Below are 22,731 nucleotides of genomic sequence, written 5' to 3'. Positions count from 1 at the left end.
GGACAACTATAAGTCACTCTACTAACTCACTAATCTGGCCTTTATGAAAGCATCATGCTATGGGGATACTTTTCTTCCGCAGGGACAGGGAAGCTGGTCAGAGACAATGACCCTAAACATACAGCCAGAATTACAGTGGAATTGTTTGGAGTAAAGAATATTAATGTGTTAGAATGGCCCAGTCAATGTCCTGGTGTAAATCCTACTGAGTTTCTGTGGAAGACATAAAGATTGCTGTTCACAGAGGAAAGTCAACTTTCATAAACGCATTTAGAGGTCTGAAGAAAGGTGAAAAAGGTGCAGCTAAAACTGGAGGTACTGAGACCACAACTGAATCCACCCATTATGAACATCCAACAATGTCCAACATGAAACTTTGGGACCTGCCTGGAATTGGAAGTCCAAACTTTAAATCTAAGACTTACAGTGCCTTGCAAAAGTATTTACCCCCTTAGATTATTTCCCTATTTTACTACATTACAACCTGTATGTATTTTTTTATCTGAATTGAATGTGATGCATCTGCACAAAATAGTCTACGTTTTAGAAGTGAAATGAGAAAAAATATATATGTATATAAAGAAAATATGAAAATAAAAAACTGAAAATTGGCATGTACATATGTACTCACCCCCTTTGTTATGAAGCCCCTAAAAAGTTCTGGTGCAACCAATTACCTTCAGAAGTCACATGCTTAGTGAAATGAAGGCCACCTGTGTCACATGATCTGTCAGTATATACACACCTTTTCTGAAAGGCCCCAGAGGCTGCAACACCATTAAGCTAACCAAACAACAGCATGAAGACCAAGCAGCTCTCCAAGCAAGTCAGGAATAAAGTTATAGAGAAGTATACGTCAGGGTTGGGTTATAAAAAAATATCCAAATCTCTGATGATCCCCCGGAGCACCATCAAATCCATCATCATCAAATGGAAAGAACATGGTACCACAACAAACCTGCCAAGAGAGGGCCGCCCACCAAGGAGGGCATTAATCAGAGAGGCAGCACAGAGACCAAAGGTAACCCTGAAGGAGCTGCAGAGTTCCCAAGCAGAGACTGGAGTATCTGTTCATATGACCACAATAAGCCGTACACTCCATAGAGTTGGGCTTTATGCAAGAGTGGCCAGAAAAAAAAACTTTACTTACAGGCAAAAATAGGAAGGCTCGTTTCGAGTTTGCAAAAAGGCATGTGGGAGACTCCCAAACTGTATGGAGGAAGGTACTGTGGTCAGATGAGACCAAAATTGAACTTTTTGGCCACCAAGGAAAACGCTATGTCTGGCGCAAACTCAACACATCTCATCACCCCAAGAACACCATCCCCACAGTGAAATATGGTGGTGGAAGCATCATGCTGTGGGATGTTTTTCAGATGGATGGTGCTAAATACAGGGGTATTCTTGAGCAAAACCTGTTTACGTCTGTCAGTGATTTGAGACTAGGGCGGAGATTTACCTTCCAACAGGACAATGACCCAAAGCATACTGCTAAAGCAACACTTGAGTGGTTCAAGAGGAAACGTGTAAACATATTGGAATGGCCTAGTCAAAGCCCAGACCTTAATCCAATTGAGAATCTGTGGTCAGACTTGAAGATTGCTGTTCACCAACGGAAACCATCTAACTTGAAGGAGCTGGAGCAGTTTTGCCATGAGGAATGGGCAAAAATTCCAGTGGCAAGATGTGGCAAGCTCATAGAGACTTATCCAAAGCGACTTGCAGCTGTAATTGCTGCAAAAGGTGGCTCTACAAAGTACTGACTTACGGGGATGAATAGTTATGCACACTGATGTTTTCAGTTATTTTGTCCTATTTGTTGTTTGCTTCACAATAAAAAAAAAATGTTAAATGTTGAAAGTTGTATGCATGGTCTGTAAATTAAATGATGCAGACCCTCAAATATTCCCTTTGAATTTCAGGTTGTAAGGTAACAAAATGTGAAATATGTAAGGGGGGGGGGAATACTTTCGCAAGGCACTGTATGTTAATAAAATGCATTTTGAGAAGTACGATTTCTTTCTTATCATCTCGTCAGAGAGATTTACAGAGAATGACCTCATGCTGGCTAAAGAGATCCTAAAAAAGGAAAAAGCTGTTTTACTTCATTAGATCAAAAATAGACAATGATCTCCAAGAAGAAGAAAATAAAGAGGAAACTCTCAGAGATCAGAAGTGATTGTAAGAAAAACCTACAGAAGCTGGGAAATCCTCCTGTGTTCCTCATATCCTCCAGAGATCTTTCTGCATTTGATTTTGAGGAGCTTGTTTCCACTCTGAACTCTGAGCTTCCAGAGCATAAGCAGTACGCTCTACTGCAGTCTGTACCAATCACATCAGTGACTATGCTAGAGAAGAAAGTGGACATGTTTAAGAAGCTCATCTGGGCTGCAGCTATTGCCTCTGGTGGGATTGCAACAGCACCAGTGCCCGGTCTGACTTTTGCATGTGATTGTCATTGATGACTTTCTTTACAAAGTGCTACTACGCATTTGGCCTTGATGGCAGATCTCTTGAGAAGCTCTCAGAATGAGTGAACAAGCCAGAACTAAAGAATCTGGAGAAGGCCCCACTTTTGAAGGAACTTGCCGCATCAGCAGGAGAGTTTCTTTGTAGTTTGGTACCTGGTTTAGGAAGTGCTGTAGCAGCAACAACGTCCCTCACCATTACACATGATGTCCTTGAGAATGGACTGAAAGTGTTAGCAGATGAAGCACGAAAGGTGCTGACAGTGGCTGGGCTGGAGAAAGGAACACAATGATGTTAAGTTAAAGAACATACTGAAAATACACAAGATACACACTGACTACACCTATAACAAAACAAATTAGCAATTGAATTTAACTCTCTATGTATCTGTGATGTAATAACAATTCAATAATAACAATCAAAAGGAAAATACATTTGGACACTCATTCCACAACGTTCCTTATTTTGTATTAACAAGAATCATGGAGGTAAAGTTCCAGATCATAAAGACTAAGATAACATTCCAGGAGAACTGCTTGTAAGATTGTCAGAAGAGCAAATCCAAACCCCCATTTTCCTGCCAAATTCATTCAGTAAGATTGAGCAAACAGTGTAATGGTGTGCATTGTTTTACAGAACATGGACAATTCTTCATAAAATTCAGTGTTTCAGGGTACAACACTGATGACCGAGTCATGTTAAGCAACTGTTAAGCATGGGGGCGGATGGATCAGGCTCAATTATCATAACCCACTTCAACATCCACAATGTGGATGTGCCTAAACTTTTTTTTTTTGCCTTTTTTGTTGTTGAAGCTGTAAATGATGTAAAAATACTGTACTGTAAGGAACATGGAATAAGGTAATATTGCCTACACATTAATTAAATATTTCTGGCTAACTTTATGGGTTTTGGGGTTTAGTTAATCTATTTGTAAATGTAATAATGTAAATTCTTGAATTAATTTGTTATTATAATAATTATCCACTTACAATCAATTGTCTGACACATGATTGATAAAACTAATCATATACTGTATAGGTTAATAACTAGTTGATAAAATATGTCTGTAATGGGTATGAAGGCTAAAGGAGAACTGTAAACAACTGTGTGGTTTTTTTTATTTAATTTATGTGAATTTCCCTGATTATGATGATGTTGAAATATCGTTTTTCCCAATCGAAGCTCTAAATCAAATCTTTAAATAAATGTTGATTAAAATATGTTGTTTTCTAGTGGATTTGTTCTATGTCTAATGAACAGAATTCTTGAACAGTGAACTCTATTAGTTGTATTCTTTACGTACAGTCAAACAAACAAGACTTTTAATTGTTTCCATTTTCTTGCTTTCAGTTTTAGATTTTAATTCTCAAAAAAACACAAAAGCTAGATTAGAAAGACACAAGGCACACTAGGTAGGATTTCCTTGATTATTGAACTTTTTTAAGAAGTGAAATTACAGCTTGAAACTCACTGCAGTGCTCCATTGAGGTGTAATAGGAGAATTAGCGGTCCTTTCGTGTCTGTGCCGGAGCTCCTCTGAGCTCAAACCAGACTCTGTAAATTTTCCTTGGCCGCCGCGACCAACGCTCGTGAGAACTGCGCCTCTTTCCAGAACGGCAACCTGCTTTCCGACCTATATGTAGTTCTAATAGTTTTACAAGGACTACAAAAACCAGCTATTTGGAGTTGGTTAATTCTTAAAAGAAGCTAACTAGTAGTGATGGGCATAGCAGCTCTTAGATTAACTGAATTCGAACTAATCTTTTGTGCTGTTCGTCTGTGCTGTACCAGAGAAGCTCAGATAGTACCAGCTAAAGACAGATTATAAGTAAATCAGTGGGTATTTCTGTTTTGTAAGGAGCTTTAAATGTTAATAAGAGAGTTATTAAAACAACCAGAGTGTAATTATGTTATATATATAAGTTGAGTTAAAGTGTTTGTTTTAACTGCTAAAGCTGTAGGCTAGCAGGCAGAAGCTAGCAGCGATTAGTATTAGCGATTAGATTAAATGTGTAAATATATCATGTTAAGTGTAAAATATGGCTGTTTGTAAGCATAGCTTGCAGGAAATTGCTCCAAACTGAAATATACATTTTAGTCTGGGGCTTGTAAAAGCTTTTACTGATACTGTGTTAGCTGTGCTTGTTTGGTGGTGACGGCTAACAGTGCTACTCTGTAAACACGCTGTTTTATCAGTTGTAGACACAGAAGAAATGTCTTGTTTCAGTCGTGATTACAATAAAGTAAACATTTAATGCTAAAAGAGACAAATTGATAATGGTTGTAATTATTTTCGTGTGCTTTTTACTTTCTGATGGAAAAATTAGCTTACATGCAGATGGATTTTCCCCTATTTATGTAGTAAATAACAGTCTACTGTATATATGTAAAAAAATATATATATATACGGTATATATATATATATATATATATATATATATATATATATATATATATATATATATATATATATAAGTTCTTTAACATTTTCCACAAAGCTTGGTGATGTGATCCAAACTTGTGAGAACTTCAAATTTAAGCCATTTAATTAAAAATCATTTTAATTATAGCTACATTAAAAAAAATAAAAAGTAAAACTGCACTTTTTATTGACTTATTTTAGCATATTAGAAGCACTCTTTCCAAAACACACTGTATTTTATGTGTACCTTGTGTTTAAGATACTTGAAGGGCAAAAAAAAAAAAACATTTATTTGAAGAATCTGTTGTTTATAATTACTTAGTGTAATTTTAAGTTGTTGATAAAAAATTATGTTAGAACTACTAGGATACAATGCAGGATATGGCACTGAATGATAAGAGTATGCATATAATCTGAAACATATAGCTTATATAAGTATCAGAAGTGTCTTTTTGTTATTAATCTTTGGGATTAAAAAATATTGAGATATATACAGCTCTGAAAAAAAAAGACCACTTAAGAATTATGTTTTTTTTTTTTTTTTTTTTACCAATTTGAAAACCTCTGAAATATAATCAAGAGAAAGTTGGATGATAACAAGCCATCAAACCAAGTTGAATTGCTGGAATGTTTGCACCAGGAGTGGCATAACATTATCCAAAAGAAGTGTGTAAGACTCGTGGAGGAGAACGTGCCAAGAACTCTTAAAACTTTATGAATATGAACTTGTTTTCTTTGCATTATTTAAGGCCTGAAAGCTCTGCATCTTTTTTGTTATTTCAGACATTTCTTATTTTCTGCAAATAAATGAAAAATATACCTATAAATAGCTAAATCAGAGAAACTGATTCAAAAACTGAGCTGTATATTGGCCATTACTGCAAAGGATACATTAGCTGTGTCTTTCAAATCACTCTAAATGCCAACAGCAAAGGATGCTTCACTTTAAAACCACCTTTTATGAAGTAGCTTCGAAAGAATGCAGCAAACCCAGGATGCAGCCTACACTTTGGAACACAGATAATATCTTTTGGTAAATAAATACAAATGTTGTCGTTTGTATCTTACTGGTGGCAGCTCTGAGCCTGACATATTAAAATTTAAAAAATGTGGAGGGCCTGCCTGTGCAGGCTCAACTTGATAAAGATAGAGTCATCCTGCGTCACAAAATGCGTCACTTCAAACGTTGTGGGCATACCGTAGTATATATCCCTCTTCATAATCTCATACCTTCATCCAGATATGCCATCTGTTCTCCTAATGCTGAGAACCTGCCTTTTCTTAAAGAAAAAAAACATCATGCTTTTAACATTTAATCGTGTTTTTAACATGTTATTATATATATATATATGTATATGTATACATATACATATATATATATATATATATATATATATATATATATAACATATTAACATGTTATTATATATATATATATATATATATATATATATATATATATATATATATATATAATAAAATAAAATGTTAAAAACACGATTCTTTTTTAAAAGCATGATTTAAAGACAAAACCTATGTTAACATGAATTTGAACTTGTGCATCACATTTTAGCCTAAACTTTGCACCAAAGCCCCAATACATTCCTTAGTTTTCTCTCTCAGTATACTACCTGCATCTAAAATATCTGGGGAAAAAAACACAAATGCCCAAAATGCCTAAGCACTGATTTCTGCTCAGCAGCTAAAATACACACTCACACCCAGACTATATTTAAGCCCCACATGAAATCCAATTCAGAACCCTGTTGACAACTTAAGAGCCTAGCAGGTAAAATCTTTTATACAAACATATATTTTTTTATTGGGCAACAATTTAAAATAGTTAAAACTGCTATATTCTAACCATTATTTCTGTGTTTCAGGAAATTACAGATATTTCTATTCATCTCCACAAACAGGTGTGAGGCAGTTTGCTGTAAGTATAGGATTTATTCTTATACAGTGAAACAGTGCTGTCTTAAATAAAATATATTCCAGAAAAATAAATTAGCCAGAAAGCCTGTTATTTAAGGCTTCAGACTTCACACCTAATATTTGGTTTAATGTCTCCTCACAAGCTGCACTATTACAAGACATTTTTGGTAGCCACCAACAACCTTCTGCAGAGCTCTGATTGGATATTTGACTCTTTTTCTAGGCAAAGCTCAGCCACAACTTTAAATTAAATCTGTAAATCTGTAATTACACTGGTCAGCCATAACATTATAATCTCATTCTTGTTTCTGGTTTCCTTGTAGCTTGATTAAATATTACCCTAACCAAATTAATCCTACATTTTTGTATTTTGTATCATGCAGGGTTCTTGCACCATTTTGAAAGTAAAATTTAATGCTTTTTAAGACCTTAATAAATATCATTTAAGACCCGGGTAGGGCATGTGGCCACAGGGGCACTTACCAAGCACAAAGGGTGTCTCTAACTGAGACGTTACAGAACTGCAGTTGTAAAATGCAGCCTAAAATTATTTATTTATTATAGTCTTAGTCATCTAGCCCGCCGCTAAAGTTAACTAGCTCTCCCCTAACCTTAGTTCTCACCTCGGTAGCTATAGCTAGCTCGCCGCTAAAGTTAGTATGTTAGCTAGCTCTCTGCTTACCTTATTTCGCTTCCTGGTAGCTTAGCTAACTCACCGGTAAGGTCAGTGTATTAGCTAGCTCGCTTAGTTCTCTCCTCAGTAACGTAGCTAGCTCGCCGCTAAACATAGTTTTCTCCTCTGTAACATAGCTAGCTCTCCGCTAAAGTTAGTATATTAGCTAGCTTGCCACTAGCCTTAGTTCTCTTCTCAGTAACGTAACTAGCTCTCCGCTTACATTAGTGTGCAAGCTAGCTCACCACTAACCTTAGTTCTCTCCTTAGTAGCATAACTAGCTCACCACTAACCTTAGTTCTCTCCTCGAGAACGTAGCTAGCTCACCGCTAACATTAGTATGCTAGCTAGCTCGCCGCTAACCTTAGTTCTCTCCTCGATAACGTAGCTAGCTCACCGCTAACGTTAGTATGCTAGCTAGCTCGCCTCTAACGTTAGTATGCTAGCTAGGTCTCCCCTAACCTTAGTTCTCTCCTCGGTAACATTGCTAGGGCTCCACTAACATTAGTTCTCTCCTTGGATTAGATGTTCACGGTGGGCCACTCTGTTTTCCCATCGGCACTAAAAATGTAATACCTACAGCAAATTTAAGACAGTTTAAGACCTTAATTACCAGGATTTTATACTATACTCTATACTCAATCATTAATGGATTTAGGTCTAACTGTACAGTGGCAATGGCATTTCATGCATTTCATAAATTTGTTGTGATAAAAAATAATAACAAAAAACATTATGATAGTGGAAAAAGTATGTGAGCCCTTTTGTTAATAACGTAAAAAAAATGAATTAGTATGACAGTATCAGTATAAAATAGAAATTAATTAAATTTAAAAATGTAACATCTAATTTAAAAATATATATTTAGAAGGGTGGAAATTCACTATAATGACTCTTTCAAAAGCAGAAAACCTCTATCAAATCAAGCCTGCACAGGCAGGTAAAAAATATTATCACTCTGCATACTGATCTTTAACATCTGAAAACATGTTTGTGCTCAAGATGTTTGTGTATCCACAAAAGGTTGAGGCTTGGATTTGCAAGATAGGCAGAGGATCTCCAGTTGTCCAAAAATAATACATATACATATAATTCATTTTAAAATGTGTTTATTAAAAAATGACTGAAAACTAAATCCCATATTTCTCCTTCTACAGTGACTAATATCCATACATGATTCAAGGGATTGGGGGCAATTTCAGTAAGCAAAGGGTAAGCATGCAAGTCCAAACTGGATACTGGTAACTGCCCATCTCTTAGATAGCATAACATCAAGCAAGATATCAAGAACAAAAGCTGACCTCACTTTGAGTTCAGAGATGTTTTTGTATATAAGCTACAACACATGCATACAAAAATTCCATGTCCATGATAATCAGACCCTAGTGTTTCTGTAGTGTGTCTGCGTGTCAGTCTGCATGTTTTGTGAATTTAGTGACCTCTCTTGTGAGCATGTGGAAGCGTTTGTTTAATGCAAGTAATTGTACATACATTTCTGTGTGAAATTCTGTGTTTTTGAGTAAAATGTGGCATGATAGCAATTACGTCTAACAAATCTACAAGACCCTTCTGTTTTAAAATAAATATATTAGACATTGCAGGGACGGTCATGCCAGGACGCTCATATTATTCATTACACTAACTTATTAATTCCCTTCCAACTCTGAAACACAACTTCTTTCAATTTAATAGAAACATTCTAAGGGACTGTTGCTTTAAAGAGAAATGTTGCATTGATAATATTTATATGCCATGCAATATTGTGCAAAACACTGAGTAAATTTAGATGCTAATACTTGGCATTAAACGTTGCACTAGAGTTTATAATTATACAAGTTGCATTTGAACATTTCAAGATAGGCAGCAACATAAATGTCTGGTTGTGTCTGTGTTATGTTTATGCTGAAAACTGTCTGCTCTCCTACACACTTCTTTTGTGTTCTGTCAACACTAGATTTCCAATTAGAAAATGTCAAATTTGCTATTTTGGAACATCTCTTTTAGCTTGTTAATACTGAAAGAGATGGGAGAAAACTCAGAGAACTTTTTGGGCAGCTTAGTTGTTGCTGGTTGCCAGTCCCCCCAGTCCTCTCTAAGTGAAATTAGACAGTAAATATGACCATGCAAGAAAGGTAGGGAACATTTTTTATAGGATAAACTCAGATTAAGAGGTGGGGTTTCAGGTATGTTTTTCCTCTCAAAATTGAGTTATTTTTTATATATATATTTTTTAGTTCTTTTTGAGTTATTTTGATATTTTTTTAGTTCTTTTTTGAGCTTTTTTTATTGATGAATATATCAATAAAAATCGTCCATGTCCACATCATCCATGTGAATCATTTAAGAATTGTTTATATTTTCCCACCTTTAGCAGACAAAGCAGATTTGGCCTTGAAAAAAGGGGAGACATGTCACAAGAAGGTTAAAAACGACACATTTTTACAACCTCATGACATCATCCTTCCCAACGATCTGGCCACTGGATCCTAAAAGCCTGAAAAGATTTTTTATGTAAAAATGTATCTATTCCTAATACATTTTGTGCTAATATTGATTTATATATTTACAGATTTAGACCTCAGCGAAAGGAGAATAAAATATCTGACGATCACCAGCTGGAGAACATCTACAGTTAGTAATCTGGCCTTATTTTTAGATTGTGACAATGAGCAGCCAGAGTTCTGATATAAGAAGAGCAATCCGGATGTCCGGTGAATTCACTTTGAAAAGAGCAAAGAAGAAGGCACAAGAGCAGATCGGCCATTTGTTTAATGTCTCACTGCATGTAGCTGTGACTGGAGAAACTGGGACTGGAAAGTCAACGTTCATCAATGCTTACAGAGGTCTGAGGCATGATGATGAAGGTGCTGCTGAAACTGGAGTTACTGAGACCACAACTGAACCCACCCCTTATGAACATCCCACAATTCCAAATGTGGTGCTTTGGGACCTGCCTGGGGTTGGAAGCATAAAGTTTACAGCAAAGACGTACGTAAAGAAGATGCAGTTTGAGAAGTATGATTTCTTCCTTATCATCTCAGACAGATGTAAAGAGAATGACTTCATGTTGGCCAAGGCGATCCAAAAAAGGAAAAATAAGTTTTACTTCATTAGATCAAAGGTAGACAGTGCTGTTCAACATGAAGGTGATGAAGGAACAATTCTCTCGAAAATCAGAAAGGATTGTCAGGAAAACCTAAAGGAACTGGGAAACCCTCCTGTGTTCCTCATATCCTCTAAGGATCTTTCTGCATTTGAGTTTGAGGAGCTTGTTTCAACTCTGAACTCTGAGCTTCCAGAGCATAAGAAGTATGTTCTACTGCAGTCTGTACCAATCACATCAGTGGCTATGCTGGAGAAAAAAATCAGCATGTTTAAGAAAGCCATCTGGGCTGCAGCTATTGCCTCTGGTGGGATTGCAGCTGTACCGGTGCCTGGTCTGTCTTTTGCATGTGATACAGTCATTGTGATGTCTTTCTTTACAAGGTGCTACTATGCCTTTGGCCTTGATGACAGATCGATTGAAAAGCTCTCAGAAAGAGTGAACAAGCCAGAACTCAAGTCCCTGAAGAAAGCCCCTCATTTAAAGGAACTTGCAGAATCATCAGTGCTTCGAATGGGAGCGTCCGCAGCAGGAGAATTTCTGTGCAGTATGGTGCCGGTTGTAGGGAACGCAGCAGCAGCGACAATGTCTTTCAGCATGACCCGTGATCTCCTCGAGAATGGATTGACAGTGTTAGCAGATGAAGCGAGGATGGTGCTGAAAGAGGCAGGACTGGAGTAACAAACATATCACATTTGTAAGCGTACAGTGGTGTGAAAATGTTTTGGCACCGTTGGTTTTCACCTTTGGTTTCCTTCTTTGTGCCTTTCCTGTTTTGGGCTTGTGCTCATAATGACAGCTTATGGGGTGGGCCAGCTCGGGCTCGGACAGAACATTTTTTGGGCCCGATCTAAGCTCTAACGTGTGCAATATCAGAAACAGGTACATTTGTTCCACCCAAAAACCCCAAAAAAGCATAAACTGTATAAAAAAACCTGTAAACTGTATAAAATATTTGGCAGCAAATGTTTTTGCTTTCTTTTTTCTTTCTTTCTTTCTTTCTTTCTTTCTTTCTTTCTTTCTTTCTTTCTTTCTTTCTTTTTTGCTTTCTTTCATGTGGGTATAAAAAAGCTAGTCACTGCTCTGCTGTCTGTTCCTTCTTCACTTTTAGTTAATTCCTGCATCTGAACTAAAGATAATCTGTACCCAATATAACCTTACTCAGCACCCTGGCCTTTACTCACACTCACAGTCACACTACATTCACCGCACATTCTCCCCAACCACCACCTCATGCACATCTTGTTTCTCATCTTATACCATGTCTACATGTCACATTAGTACTTTATATATGAATATATGTACATGCAATTATATATGTAGAATAGGAGAATTAGCGGTCCTTTCGTGTCTGTGCCGGAGCTCCTCTGAGCTCAAACCAGACTCTGTAAATTTTCCTTGGCCGCCGCGACCAACGCTCGTGAGAACTGCGCCTCTTTCCAGAACGGCAACCTGCTTTCCGACCTATATGTAGTTCTAAAAGTTCTACAAGGACTACAAAAACTCGCTATTTGGAGTTGGTTAATTCTTAAAAGAAGCTAACTAGTAGTGATGGGCATAGCAGCTCTTAGATTAACTGAATTCGAACTAATCTTTTGTGCTGTTCGTCTGTGCTGTACCAGAGAAGCTCAGATAGTACCAGCTAAAGACAGATTATAAGTAAATCAGTGGGTATTTCTGTTTTGGGTAACACTTTATAATACTGTTCCATAGTTAATAGGTAACTAAGCAGTAACCAAGCAGTAACTAATTATTAGTGCTGCATTAAAACCTAAATATTTTCTATTAACTACCAGGGAGTACTGAATTATTACTCAGTAGATAGTACTGAACTAATGATTATAGTAGTTCACTATTAACTCCACAATAATTACTGAGACTTACATATCTCCCAGAGAACTACTTACTAATTATGTCTCCTTTATAATAACTATTCATTAATTACTGCTCAAATCAACATTAATTACTGAAAACCCTTACATCCCACCTGGGGAACTCTAAATCAGGCATATTTGAGTTAAATGCATATTAATTGAAGGCATATTTGAATTAAGCAAGTGACACCATTTGTAGTAGTGGTAACCTTAATTACCTTATTATCCTCAGTTCCTTCCAAATATTAGCAACATATAGTAAAATACTTCAGTGTGTATTACTCTGCTTAACCATCATTTTTGGAAGAAAAAAAAACATTATAACGTAATATTATTGCACAGAAGACATTGATGAAAGTTCTCCAGAAGGCATCTAAGACTCTAAGAATGACTGTAAGACAGTAATAATGTAACAATCATTGCTTTAATACTAGGTATCAGCCTTATAAAAGTGCATCTTCAGCCTTTGCAGTCTCACAGATATTTATTTTTCTGCGCATTATTAGGGTAATTACGGTAATTTCACAGCGGACGCAGCTCTCCAGGTCCTTCGTTTAAATTCTCTGCTGTGCTGATGCTGTTGCTGGAGGAGGATTAAGAGAAACTCTGCTGCTTTCATATTTCTGTATTTGATTGAAAATAAACTAGTAATCAAGATATTGAGATCTTTTCTAGCTTATTTTACCCCCGGATCAGATGAGGACTCTTTGTGGGTTGTTAAACAGCTTTAGGATGTGTGTTAGCTAGCTAAGTTGTGTGTGTAGTTAGCGTTAGCCAGCTAAGTTAGCTAGGTTATGTGTGTGTGTTAGTTAACTGGCTAAGTTAACTAGGTTGTGTGTGTTAGTTAGCTAGTTTAAATGTGTGTTAGTTAGCTAGTTTAAATGTGTGTTAGTTAGCTAGTTTAAATGTGTGTTAGTTAGCTAGTTTAAATGTGTGTTAGTTAGCTAGTTTAAATGTGTGTTAGTTAGCTAGGTTATGTGTGTTCGTTTGCTAGCTAAGTTAACTTTTATGTGTGGGTTAGTTAGCTAGGTTATATGTGTGTTAGCAAGTTAAATGCGTGTGTGTTAGTTAGCTAGGTTAAATGTGTGTTAGTTAGCAAGCTAAGTTAGCTAGGGGAAATGTGTGTGTGTTAGCTAGGTTAATTGTGTTAGCTAGTTTAAATGTGTGTTAGTTAGCTAGGTTTTATATGTGTTATTATTATTATTATTATCATTATTAATGTATATTTCCCTTTATAACACTGTGACATGATCTGCAGTAACTCCTAAAGAAGAACACAGTAACTCCTCAGTCATTAGTAATTAGTTAACATGTTTCTCACTTTATAATACTGTGGTATGATTTGCAGTAACTCCTAAAGAAGAACACAGTAACTCCTCAGTAATTAGTAATTAGTTACCATGTTTCTCACTTTATAATACTGGGGTATGATTTGCAGTAACTCCTAAAGAAGAACACAGTAACTCCTCACTAATTAGTAATTAGTTACCATGTTTCTCACTTTATAATACTGGGGTATGATTTGCAGTAACTCCTAAAGAAGAACACAGTAACTCCTCAGTCATTAGTAATGGGTTACCATGTGCTGCTGTTAACTCCCGAAAAAAGAAGACAGGGACCCCTTATTAATTATCTATGAAGAACACAGGGATGCCTAGTCCGTTATCTAACACAAATATTTATTTATTAAAACATGATTTCCCCCAGAATAAGGATCTAGGACACAGCCTAGAGTAAAGCTGTATGTGAGCCATCACTTCTACTGAGCACATCTCCAGGAGGACTGAAGAAGAGCACAGGTTTAGAATAAACACACTGACAGAACATTACAAAAATGGGGGTTAAGCAGACTACTGCACATTTCAGTGTGTCTAACATTTGGAAGATATTGAGCATACTAAGGTAAGTAAGGTTAATATATGATAAGTGGTGTCACTGGCTTTAATATCACCACTGATAGAAGAACCTGCAGCAGCAGCAGATAAACACACTGATAGAGGCTAGCGGTCCGGCGCTGTGGAATTACCGTAATTACCCTAATAATGCGCACGTAAAGTCTGTGAGACTGCAAGGCTAAAGATGAACGTTTATAAGGTTGGTGCTGAAAATTAAAGCAGTGACCATTAAAACAAAATTGAGTACAGTCTTAGAGTCTTCTGGAGAACATAAATAATGTCTACTATGTAATAATATTACGTTATAAAGTTTTTTGTTTTCTTTCAAAAATGGGGTTTAAGCAGATTACGACACACTGTAGTATTTTACTATATACTATATTTTACTTGCTAATATTTGGAAGATAATGATGATAATAAGGTAATTAAGGTTACTACTACTACTACAAATGGTGTCACTCAAATATGCCTTTAATATCACCACTGATAGAATAATTGTGTAGACTGATTTAGATCTATAGTTCCCCAGGTGGGATGTAAGGGTTTTCAGTAATTAATGTTGATTTGAGCAGTAATTAATGAATAGTTATTATAAAGGAGACATTATTAGTAAGTAGTTCTCCAGGAGATATGTAAGTCTCAGTAATTAATGCGGAGTTAATAGTAAACTACTATAATCATTAGTTCAGTACTATCTACTGAGTAATTATTCAGTACTCCCTGGTAGTTAATAGAAAATATTTAGGTGTTATTGCAGCACTATTAATTAGTTACTGCTTAGTTACTGCTTAGTTACCTATTAACTATGGAACAGTATTATAAAGTGTTACCCTGTTTTGTAAGGAGCTTTAAATGTTAATAAGAGAGTTATTAAAACAACCAGAGTGTAATTATGTTATATATATAAGTTGAGTTAAAGTGTTTGTTTTAACTGCTAAAGCTGTAGGCTACCCAGCAAACATGCCCACACTGGGCCAATGAGGGCCCAATGTGGGCCAACACATCGGCCCCGTATGGGCAGCCCACATCGGGCCATTGGGGATTTGCACATCGGTGCGGTATCGGCCCCACGCCATCGGCCCCATATGGGCAGCCCACATCGGGCCATTGGGGACTTGCACGTTGGTGCGGTATCGGCCCCACGCCATCGGCCCCATATGGGCAGCCCACATCGGGCCATTGGGGATTTGCACATCGGTGCGGTATCGGCCCCACGCCATCGGCCCCATATGGGCAGCCCAAATCGGACCATTGGGGATTTGCACGTCGGTGCAGTATCGCCCCCATATGGGCAGCCCACTCTGGGCCAACGGAGATTTGCTCATTGGGACGGCACCAGCACCATGGCGTCGGCCCATTTCAGGCAGCCCACATTGGGCCAATGGAGATTTGCTCACCAGTATAGCGTCGGCCCCACGGCGTGGGCCCTTTTCAGGCAGCCCACATTTGGCCAGCGAAGATTTACTCCTCTATGCAAAATCAACACCAAAGCATTGGCCCATTGGGCCAACAGAGATTTGCAGAGCTCTAACACACACACACACACACACACACACACACACACACACACACACACACACACTGACTCATGCCCTCAGTGGAAAACCAATTGTGGCCCCAAATTTTTAGAACTGTGCAATATTGAACAGAGAACACTTTTCAAGGAAGAAAATTTAAAGCTGTGCTATTGGCACTTTGACATTTTTTGCAACTGGCTGTAAAACAATTAAATAAATAACACAATTTAAAGTGTATAGTAAATTAATTAATTTATTACAAAGTATCATGTATGAAATATAAACAACACACAACATTATTTAAGTAAATTACTTAATAATAAATCCCAAATTTATATTTTAGCATGTAGATAAACATGTACTGCATAAATATCTCCATTTGCAAAAACAGTATTTATAATAAACAGTATGATATAAATATCAAACATAATACAAAATAACAAAGAATTATACAACTTAAATTAATATATATATAAACATCAATAAAAACAGCAAATCATATTCTTGAATAAATACTTAAATGCACTAGACTGATGTAGTAGATGAATAATAAACTGATACTATTATTGCTACTGGAACAAAGCCTCTGGGGTGGGTTTCCCGAAAACAGTCAACCTTAGCCAATAACAAATGACGTGAGTAAAGAACGAGCCAGTTCTGCGAGTGTTTCCCAAAGAGCTTCGCAACGTGAAAATTAACAAAGGAGGTTAAAGAACATCTTTGTTGACTCCTCCCCCGAAACAGCGCGCTCAATCGATCCACAAATATCGATTATTATGCAGTATTTATTCAGTATTACACCCTAAAAATGTAAAAAAGTGTTGTAATCATCAATATTATACATATTTTGAAATTTAAATTACAAAAGGATGTACTTTGGCATTAATAAAATACTCCTAAAGATACATATGACTAAATAAATAAGTCATATGTTTATATATAAATGTTTAATAAAAATTTAACTTTTTTTACTTTTTTAAAACTATTATTGTTAATATATATATATATATTATATTAATAGATATTGTACTAATATTATTAATAGTAATATTGATAATATTAATTTATTATTATTATAATTATTAATAATATAAAAATAATATAATAATACATATACGTATGTTCCGGTGTGTGTGTGTGTATATATATATATATATATATATATATATATATATACACACACACACACACACACACACACACACACACACACTCTGTAAAGCTCCAGCTCATCCTAAATCACCATCTCAGTTGGGTTTAGGTCAGGGGATTGTAAAGGCCATGCACCTTTTTGTTTACTAGATAATTCCATATGCGTCAATTAATTATTTTCATAGTTTTAATATTAATCGACAATGTAAAAAAAAAAAAAAAAACATTAAATGAGACGTGTCAACTGACTGGTATTTATATATTTGCGAGCTGACACACCCCAGAGTTTGCCCAGATGAACGGCCACAATCTTGGTTAGAAGCATCTAAATAAAGAATAATATTAAATATTACCTGCACATTCACTGATACCCTTTACAATACGTGTAGGTGTGATTAAAGAAACCGCAGGCGTCCCCTGCACCGGACCTACAGTACCAGGGATTTTCCCAATAGCATGGAAATATATTGTATTGTGCTGTAATTCCCGGGCTGGTGGGACGTGTATATAAGTGTGTATTCCACAGTAACAGCCTGATTACAGAATCCACGGACTTGGTGACTTTGCAGCTTTGCTTAGACCGTGAGCATCATCTACAGGAATCTGGATTTTAATAATTTATGGGTTTGATTGGTCAATTCCAGTATGCCCAGTCAGACTACAAGCCACAGACAAAGTTGGCATTATAATATAATATAATATAATATAATATAATATAATATAATATAATATAACTCATTCACTCACTGGCTGGAGTCTATACCAGCCGGGATCGGGCTGAAGGCAGAATACACCCTGGACAGGCCGCCAATCCATCGCAGGGCAGACAGACACACAGACACATCCACTCACACACTCACACCTAAGGGGCAATTTTTATCCGACATCCAATTAGCTTTGGACTGTGGGAGGAAACCGGAGCACCCGCAGACACGTCAAATAATATAATATAATATAATATAATATAATATAAATTATTATAATAATTATATATATATATATATATATATATATATATATATATAATATAATTTGTTATAATTAATAGTAACAAAATATAATTGCTTCAACAAGGGAAATTATAATTTTTCTCCCTCAAAATTGACGGTCCCTGTTGTTTAAGGTGCTGAACTGCAAGTAGAGATCCCCTAAAGAAGCTCTTTAAGAATAACGACTGGGTCAGAGCACTCGTTAATCTGCGAGTGAGTTTACGTAGTACTTTAGTTCCGCACGGGTTTGGGAAACACTCTTTAATTAACGATCAATCTTAAGTACGAGTTAACGAAGTTCTTAGCGTTACGAAGCTTTCAGGAAACCCACCCCTGATCTCTATTATTAATTTTATTCCTCTTGCTTGTAGACTTGGAACCAAAATGTCATCCCAATCAAACCAGTAAAAAAAAATTCTAATTGAATATAACATTAGTTTTTGCATTAAGTTTTTTATCTCACAGCAATAATAATGAAGGAGAAAATAGACACATGTATTTTACATAAATAGAACAGATATAGTTAATCATAATATCAAAAATGAATATTGTTTATGCATTAATATAGCATAGATCATAAATTAACTATTTTTTTGAAGAGACTGCATGAGACGATGCTTCCGTCCACCTGAACGGTCCCGTGAATTCCAAAGCCAAACCTTTGCAACCTGCTCGATCTCTGCATCCTTTGGTGGTGGCATGATTGATCTTCTCACGGCCTCTTAAAATAATAATATAGAGATATGAGAATGCAGTCAGGTAAATACTACATCTGTTAGTGTCTTTTCATGTACAATGCTTAATTTTAGAGTATATTTAGAGTGTATTTGATTACAGTGATTCTTATATAGTGATAGTTATTTGAATTTGAATTTCTTCAGGCTATTCATGGTGAAACATAAATAGCCTTTACAGTCACTGTGTGTGACTGGTAGTTACATTCTATAAACATGTGAGGTGGCCGATATCAGGATATCAGGTTCACAAAAATACCAAAACTTTTTAAAATGATATCTTTCCCTTAGCTTAACTGGCTAGCTTTCCCTTAGCTTAGCTGGATATCTTTCCCTTAGCTTAACTGGCTATATTTCCGTTAGCTTAGCTGGATATCTTTCCCTTAGCTTAACTGGCTATATTTCCGTTAGCTTAGCTGGCTAGCTTTCCGTTAGCTTAACTGGCTATCTTTCCCTTAGCTTAACTGGCTATCTTTCCCTTAGCTTAGCTGGATATCTTTCCCTTAGCTTAAGTGGCTATCTTTCCCTTAGCTTAGCTGGATATCTTTCCCTTAGCTTAAGTGGATATCTTTCCATTTTCCATTTCCCTTAATATTTCCCTTAGCAAGCCATTGTTCCCTTAGCTGGTTATTGTTGACATACTTGGATATAAAGTTAACTTACTTAACAGCAGTCTTTCTCCAAGAGCCGAGATAAGCTGCCAACTTGGGAGCCCCTTGTGTTATTTAAATGTGAGGTAAATTCTCATTCTAACTTAGCACAATGCTAACTTTTTTTAGCACAATGCTAACTTCGACATAGCTACCCTTATAATGCTACAATAACCTGAGAGTGGTAACTGCATTAGCACCACATTAGCATACATTAGCAAAAAATAGAAAAGCGGATAGTAGAACAGAAATTATAACTTACCTTTTAGTCACTTTGACAGACCAAAGTCACTCACTGACTTTGCCTTTAAGCTTGATCGTTGCTCTGTGGTAAAGGCACGTGCAGGGAGGGGGGAGGGGGAGGGGGGTGGATTCGTTGGTCACATGATCCACATTGACATGCCCTCACTGCCCTGTCGCGCCCACACGAATACACACAAATTAAATATCACATGCAAAAATAAAAAAATATGTAACTTTTATAACCTTGCTTGCTGGCTTACACAAAGTGTATAGTCAAGCACAAATACATTTATAATTTAATATTTTTATTTATTTATTATCAGCACTACCAATAATAAAGGTGAGATTATGAATCAGCACCATGGAGCAAATTCGTAGCTATCCAAAATATAAAATAAAAATATTTTTATAAATAAAAATGTATAGCTATACAGTATATGTCTTGAAAAATATGAGATGTTACTGGGTGTGTGTGTGTGTGTGTGTGTGTGTTTTATGTGCATCAGAGTTTATCAATGATATTGCAGGTGTTTCAAATTTTTGCTCCATGTGCACCCTTTTGACTTTGAGCACCTGCCCCTCCAAAGGTCTCTGCACAACTCTGCTGTGGTACCTTGATTTTTCTCCACTTTTGGTTTAGAAAATATTTCAGAGCTGATGCTACATTTCACACAGTGTTGCTCCTATCCACTAAGCTAGCTAATCTACCTAGCTCTCACAGACAAAAACAATAAAAAATATTCAGATACCCTTCATATGAACTTGTTATGACACAAACTTTCAGATTGTAAAATATTGAATGGTAAATTTGGGCTGACCCAGAGTAACCTAGCATAGGATTTGTGTGGGCATGCTCACATATGTGTGCGTGCTGCCCACATATAACCCACAATGCCTACAGTGTGTAAATGGTGCAGGCTGAATTTGGGCTGACCCACAGTGTCCCTGCATGACATTTGTGTGCACATGCCAAAGTGCAGGTTGCAGACATATAACCCATACCGGCCCTTCAGGGTATGAAATGGTGCAGGCTGAATTTGGGCTGACCACACTGGCTCTGCATGGGAATTGTATGGGCATGCTAAACTGTGCTTTGCCCACATATATCCTACACTGGCCCTTCAGGATGTAAAATGGTGCAGGCTGAATTTGGGCTGACCCACACTGGCTCTGCATGGGATTTGTGTAGGCATGCTAAAGTGTTTTGCCCACATATATCCTACACTGGCCCTTCAGGGTGTGAAATGGTGCAGTGCACTGGCTCTGCATGGGATTTGTGTGGGCATGCCAGAGTGTGGGTTGCCCACATTTAACCCACACTGGCCCTTCAGGGTGTGAAATAGTGCAGGCTGAATTTGGGCTGACCCACACTGGCTCTGCATGGGATTTGTGTAGGCATGCTAAAGTGCAGGTTGCCCACATATATCCCACACTGGCCCTTCAGGGTGTAAAATGGTGCAGGCTGAATTTGGGCTGACCCACACTGGCTCTGCATGGGATTTGTGTGGGCATGCCAGAGTGCGGGTTGCCCACATATAACCCACACTGGCCCTTCAGGGTGTGAAATGGTGCAGGCTGAATGTGGGCTGACCCACAGTGGGCCTGCCTGGGATTTGTGTGGGCATGCCAGAGAGCGGGTTGCCCACATATAACCCACACTGGCCCTTCAGGGTGTGAAATGGTGCAGGCTGAATGTGGGCTGACCCACACTGGCTCTGCATGGGATTTGTGTGGGCATGCCAGAGTGCGGGTTGCCCACATATAACCCACACTGGCCCTTCAGGGTGTGAAATGGTGCAGGCTGAATGTGGGCTGACCCACAGTGGGCCTGCCTGGGATTTGTGTGGGCATGCCAGAGTGCGGGTTGCCCACATATAACCCTCACTGGCCCTTCAGGGTGTGAAATAGTGCAGGCTGAATTTGGGCTGACCCACACTGGCTCTGCATGGGATTTGTGTGGGCATGCCAGAGTGCGGGTTGCCCACATATAACCCACACTGGCCCTTCAGGGTGTGAAATGGTGCAGGCTGAATGTGGGCTGACCCACAGTTGGCCTGCCTGGGATTTGTGTGGGCATGCCAGAGTGTGGGTTGCCCACATTAAACCCATGTTGGGCCTGTTTGGAATTTTAATGGGCTGGCCCCTGCCCACAGTGCCCACACTTAGCCCACGAAGGGCCGATGTGTAGCTTTTTGCTGGGTAGCAGGCAGAAGCTAGCAGCGATTAGTATTAGCGATTAGATTAAATGTGTAAATATATCATGTTAAGTGTAAAATATGGCTGTTTGTAAGCATAGCTTGCAGGAAATTGCTCCAAACTGAAATATACATTTTAGTCTGGGGCTTGTAAAAGCTTTTACTGATACTGTGTTAGCTGTGCTTGTTTGGTGGTGACGGCTAACAGTGCTACTCTGTAAACACGCTGTTTTATCAGTTGTAGACACAGAAGAAATGTCTTGTTTCAGTCGTGATTACAATAAAGTAAACATTTAATGCTAAAAGAGACAAATTGATAATGGTTGTAATTATTTTCGTGTGCTTTTGACTTTCTGATGGAAAAATTAGCTTACATGCAGATGGATTTTCCCCTATTTATGTAGTAAATAACAGTCTACTGTATATATGTAAAAAAATATATATATATACGGTATATATATATATATATATATATATATATATATATATATATATATATATATATATATATATATATAAGTTCTTTAACATTTTCCACAAAGCTTGGTGATGTGATCCAAACTTGTGAGAACTTCAAATTTAAGCCATTTAACTTCAAATTTAAATCATTTTAATTATAGCTACATTAAAAAAAATAAAAAGTAAAACTGCACTTTTTATTGACTTATTTTAGCATATTAGAAGCACTCTTTCCAAAACACACTGTATTTTATGTGTACCTTGTGTTTAAGATACTTGAAGGGCAAAAAAAAAAAAAAACATTTATTTGAAGAATCTGTTGTTTATAATTACTTAGTGTAATTTTAAGTTGTTGATAAAAAATTATGTTAGAACTACTAGGATACAATGCAGGATATGGCACTGAATGATAAGAGTA

At 37.1% G+C, this 22,731-nt stretch overlaps 1 protein-coding gene and 1 pseudogene across 1 annotated transcript; both read left to right on the top strand.

The window, feature by feature from the left end:
• Positions 1 to 837: 837 nt before the first annotated feature.
• Positions 838 to 2,761, top strand: LOC111190102 (interferon-inducible GTPase 5-like; annotated as a pseudogene).
• A 7,333-nt stretch (positions 2,762 to 10,094) lies between these two features.
• On the top strand, positions 10,095 to 11,536 carry LOC103043186 (interferon-inducible GTPase 5-like). Its single transcript, XM_049466611.1, has one exon. It carries the CDS (start codon positions 10,168 to 10,170, stop codon positions 11,284 to 11,286), a length of 1,119 nt encoding a protein of 372 aa, XP_049322568.1. The 5' UTR covers positions 10,095 to 10,167; the 3' UTR covers positions 11,287 to 11,536.
• The last annotated feature ends 11,195 nt before the right edge of the window (positions 11,537 to 22,731 follow it).

Source organism: Astyanax mexicanus, chromosome 17 (genome assembly GCF_023375975.1).
Source record: "Astyanax mexicanus isolate ESR-SI-001 chromosome 17, AstMex3_surface, whole genome shotgun sequence".
Taxonomy (NCBI): Eukaryota; Metazoa; Chordata; class Actinopteri; order Characiformes; family Acestrorhamphidae; genus Astyanax; species Astyanax mexicanus.
Note: the sequence above shows the minus strand (reverse complement) of the source record. Positions and strands in the feature narration are given on the sequence as shown.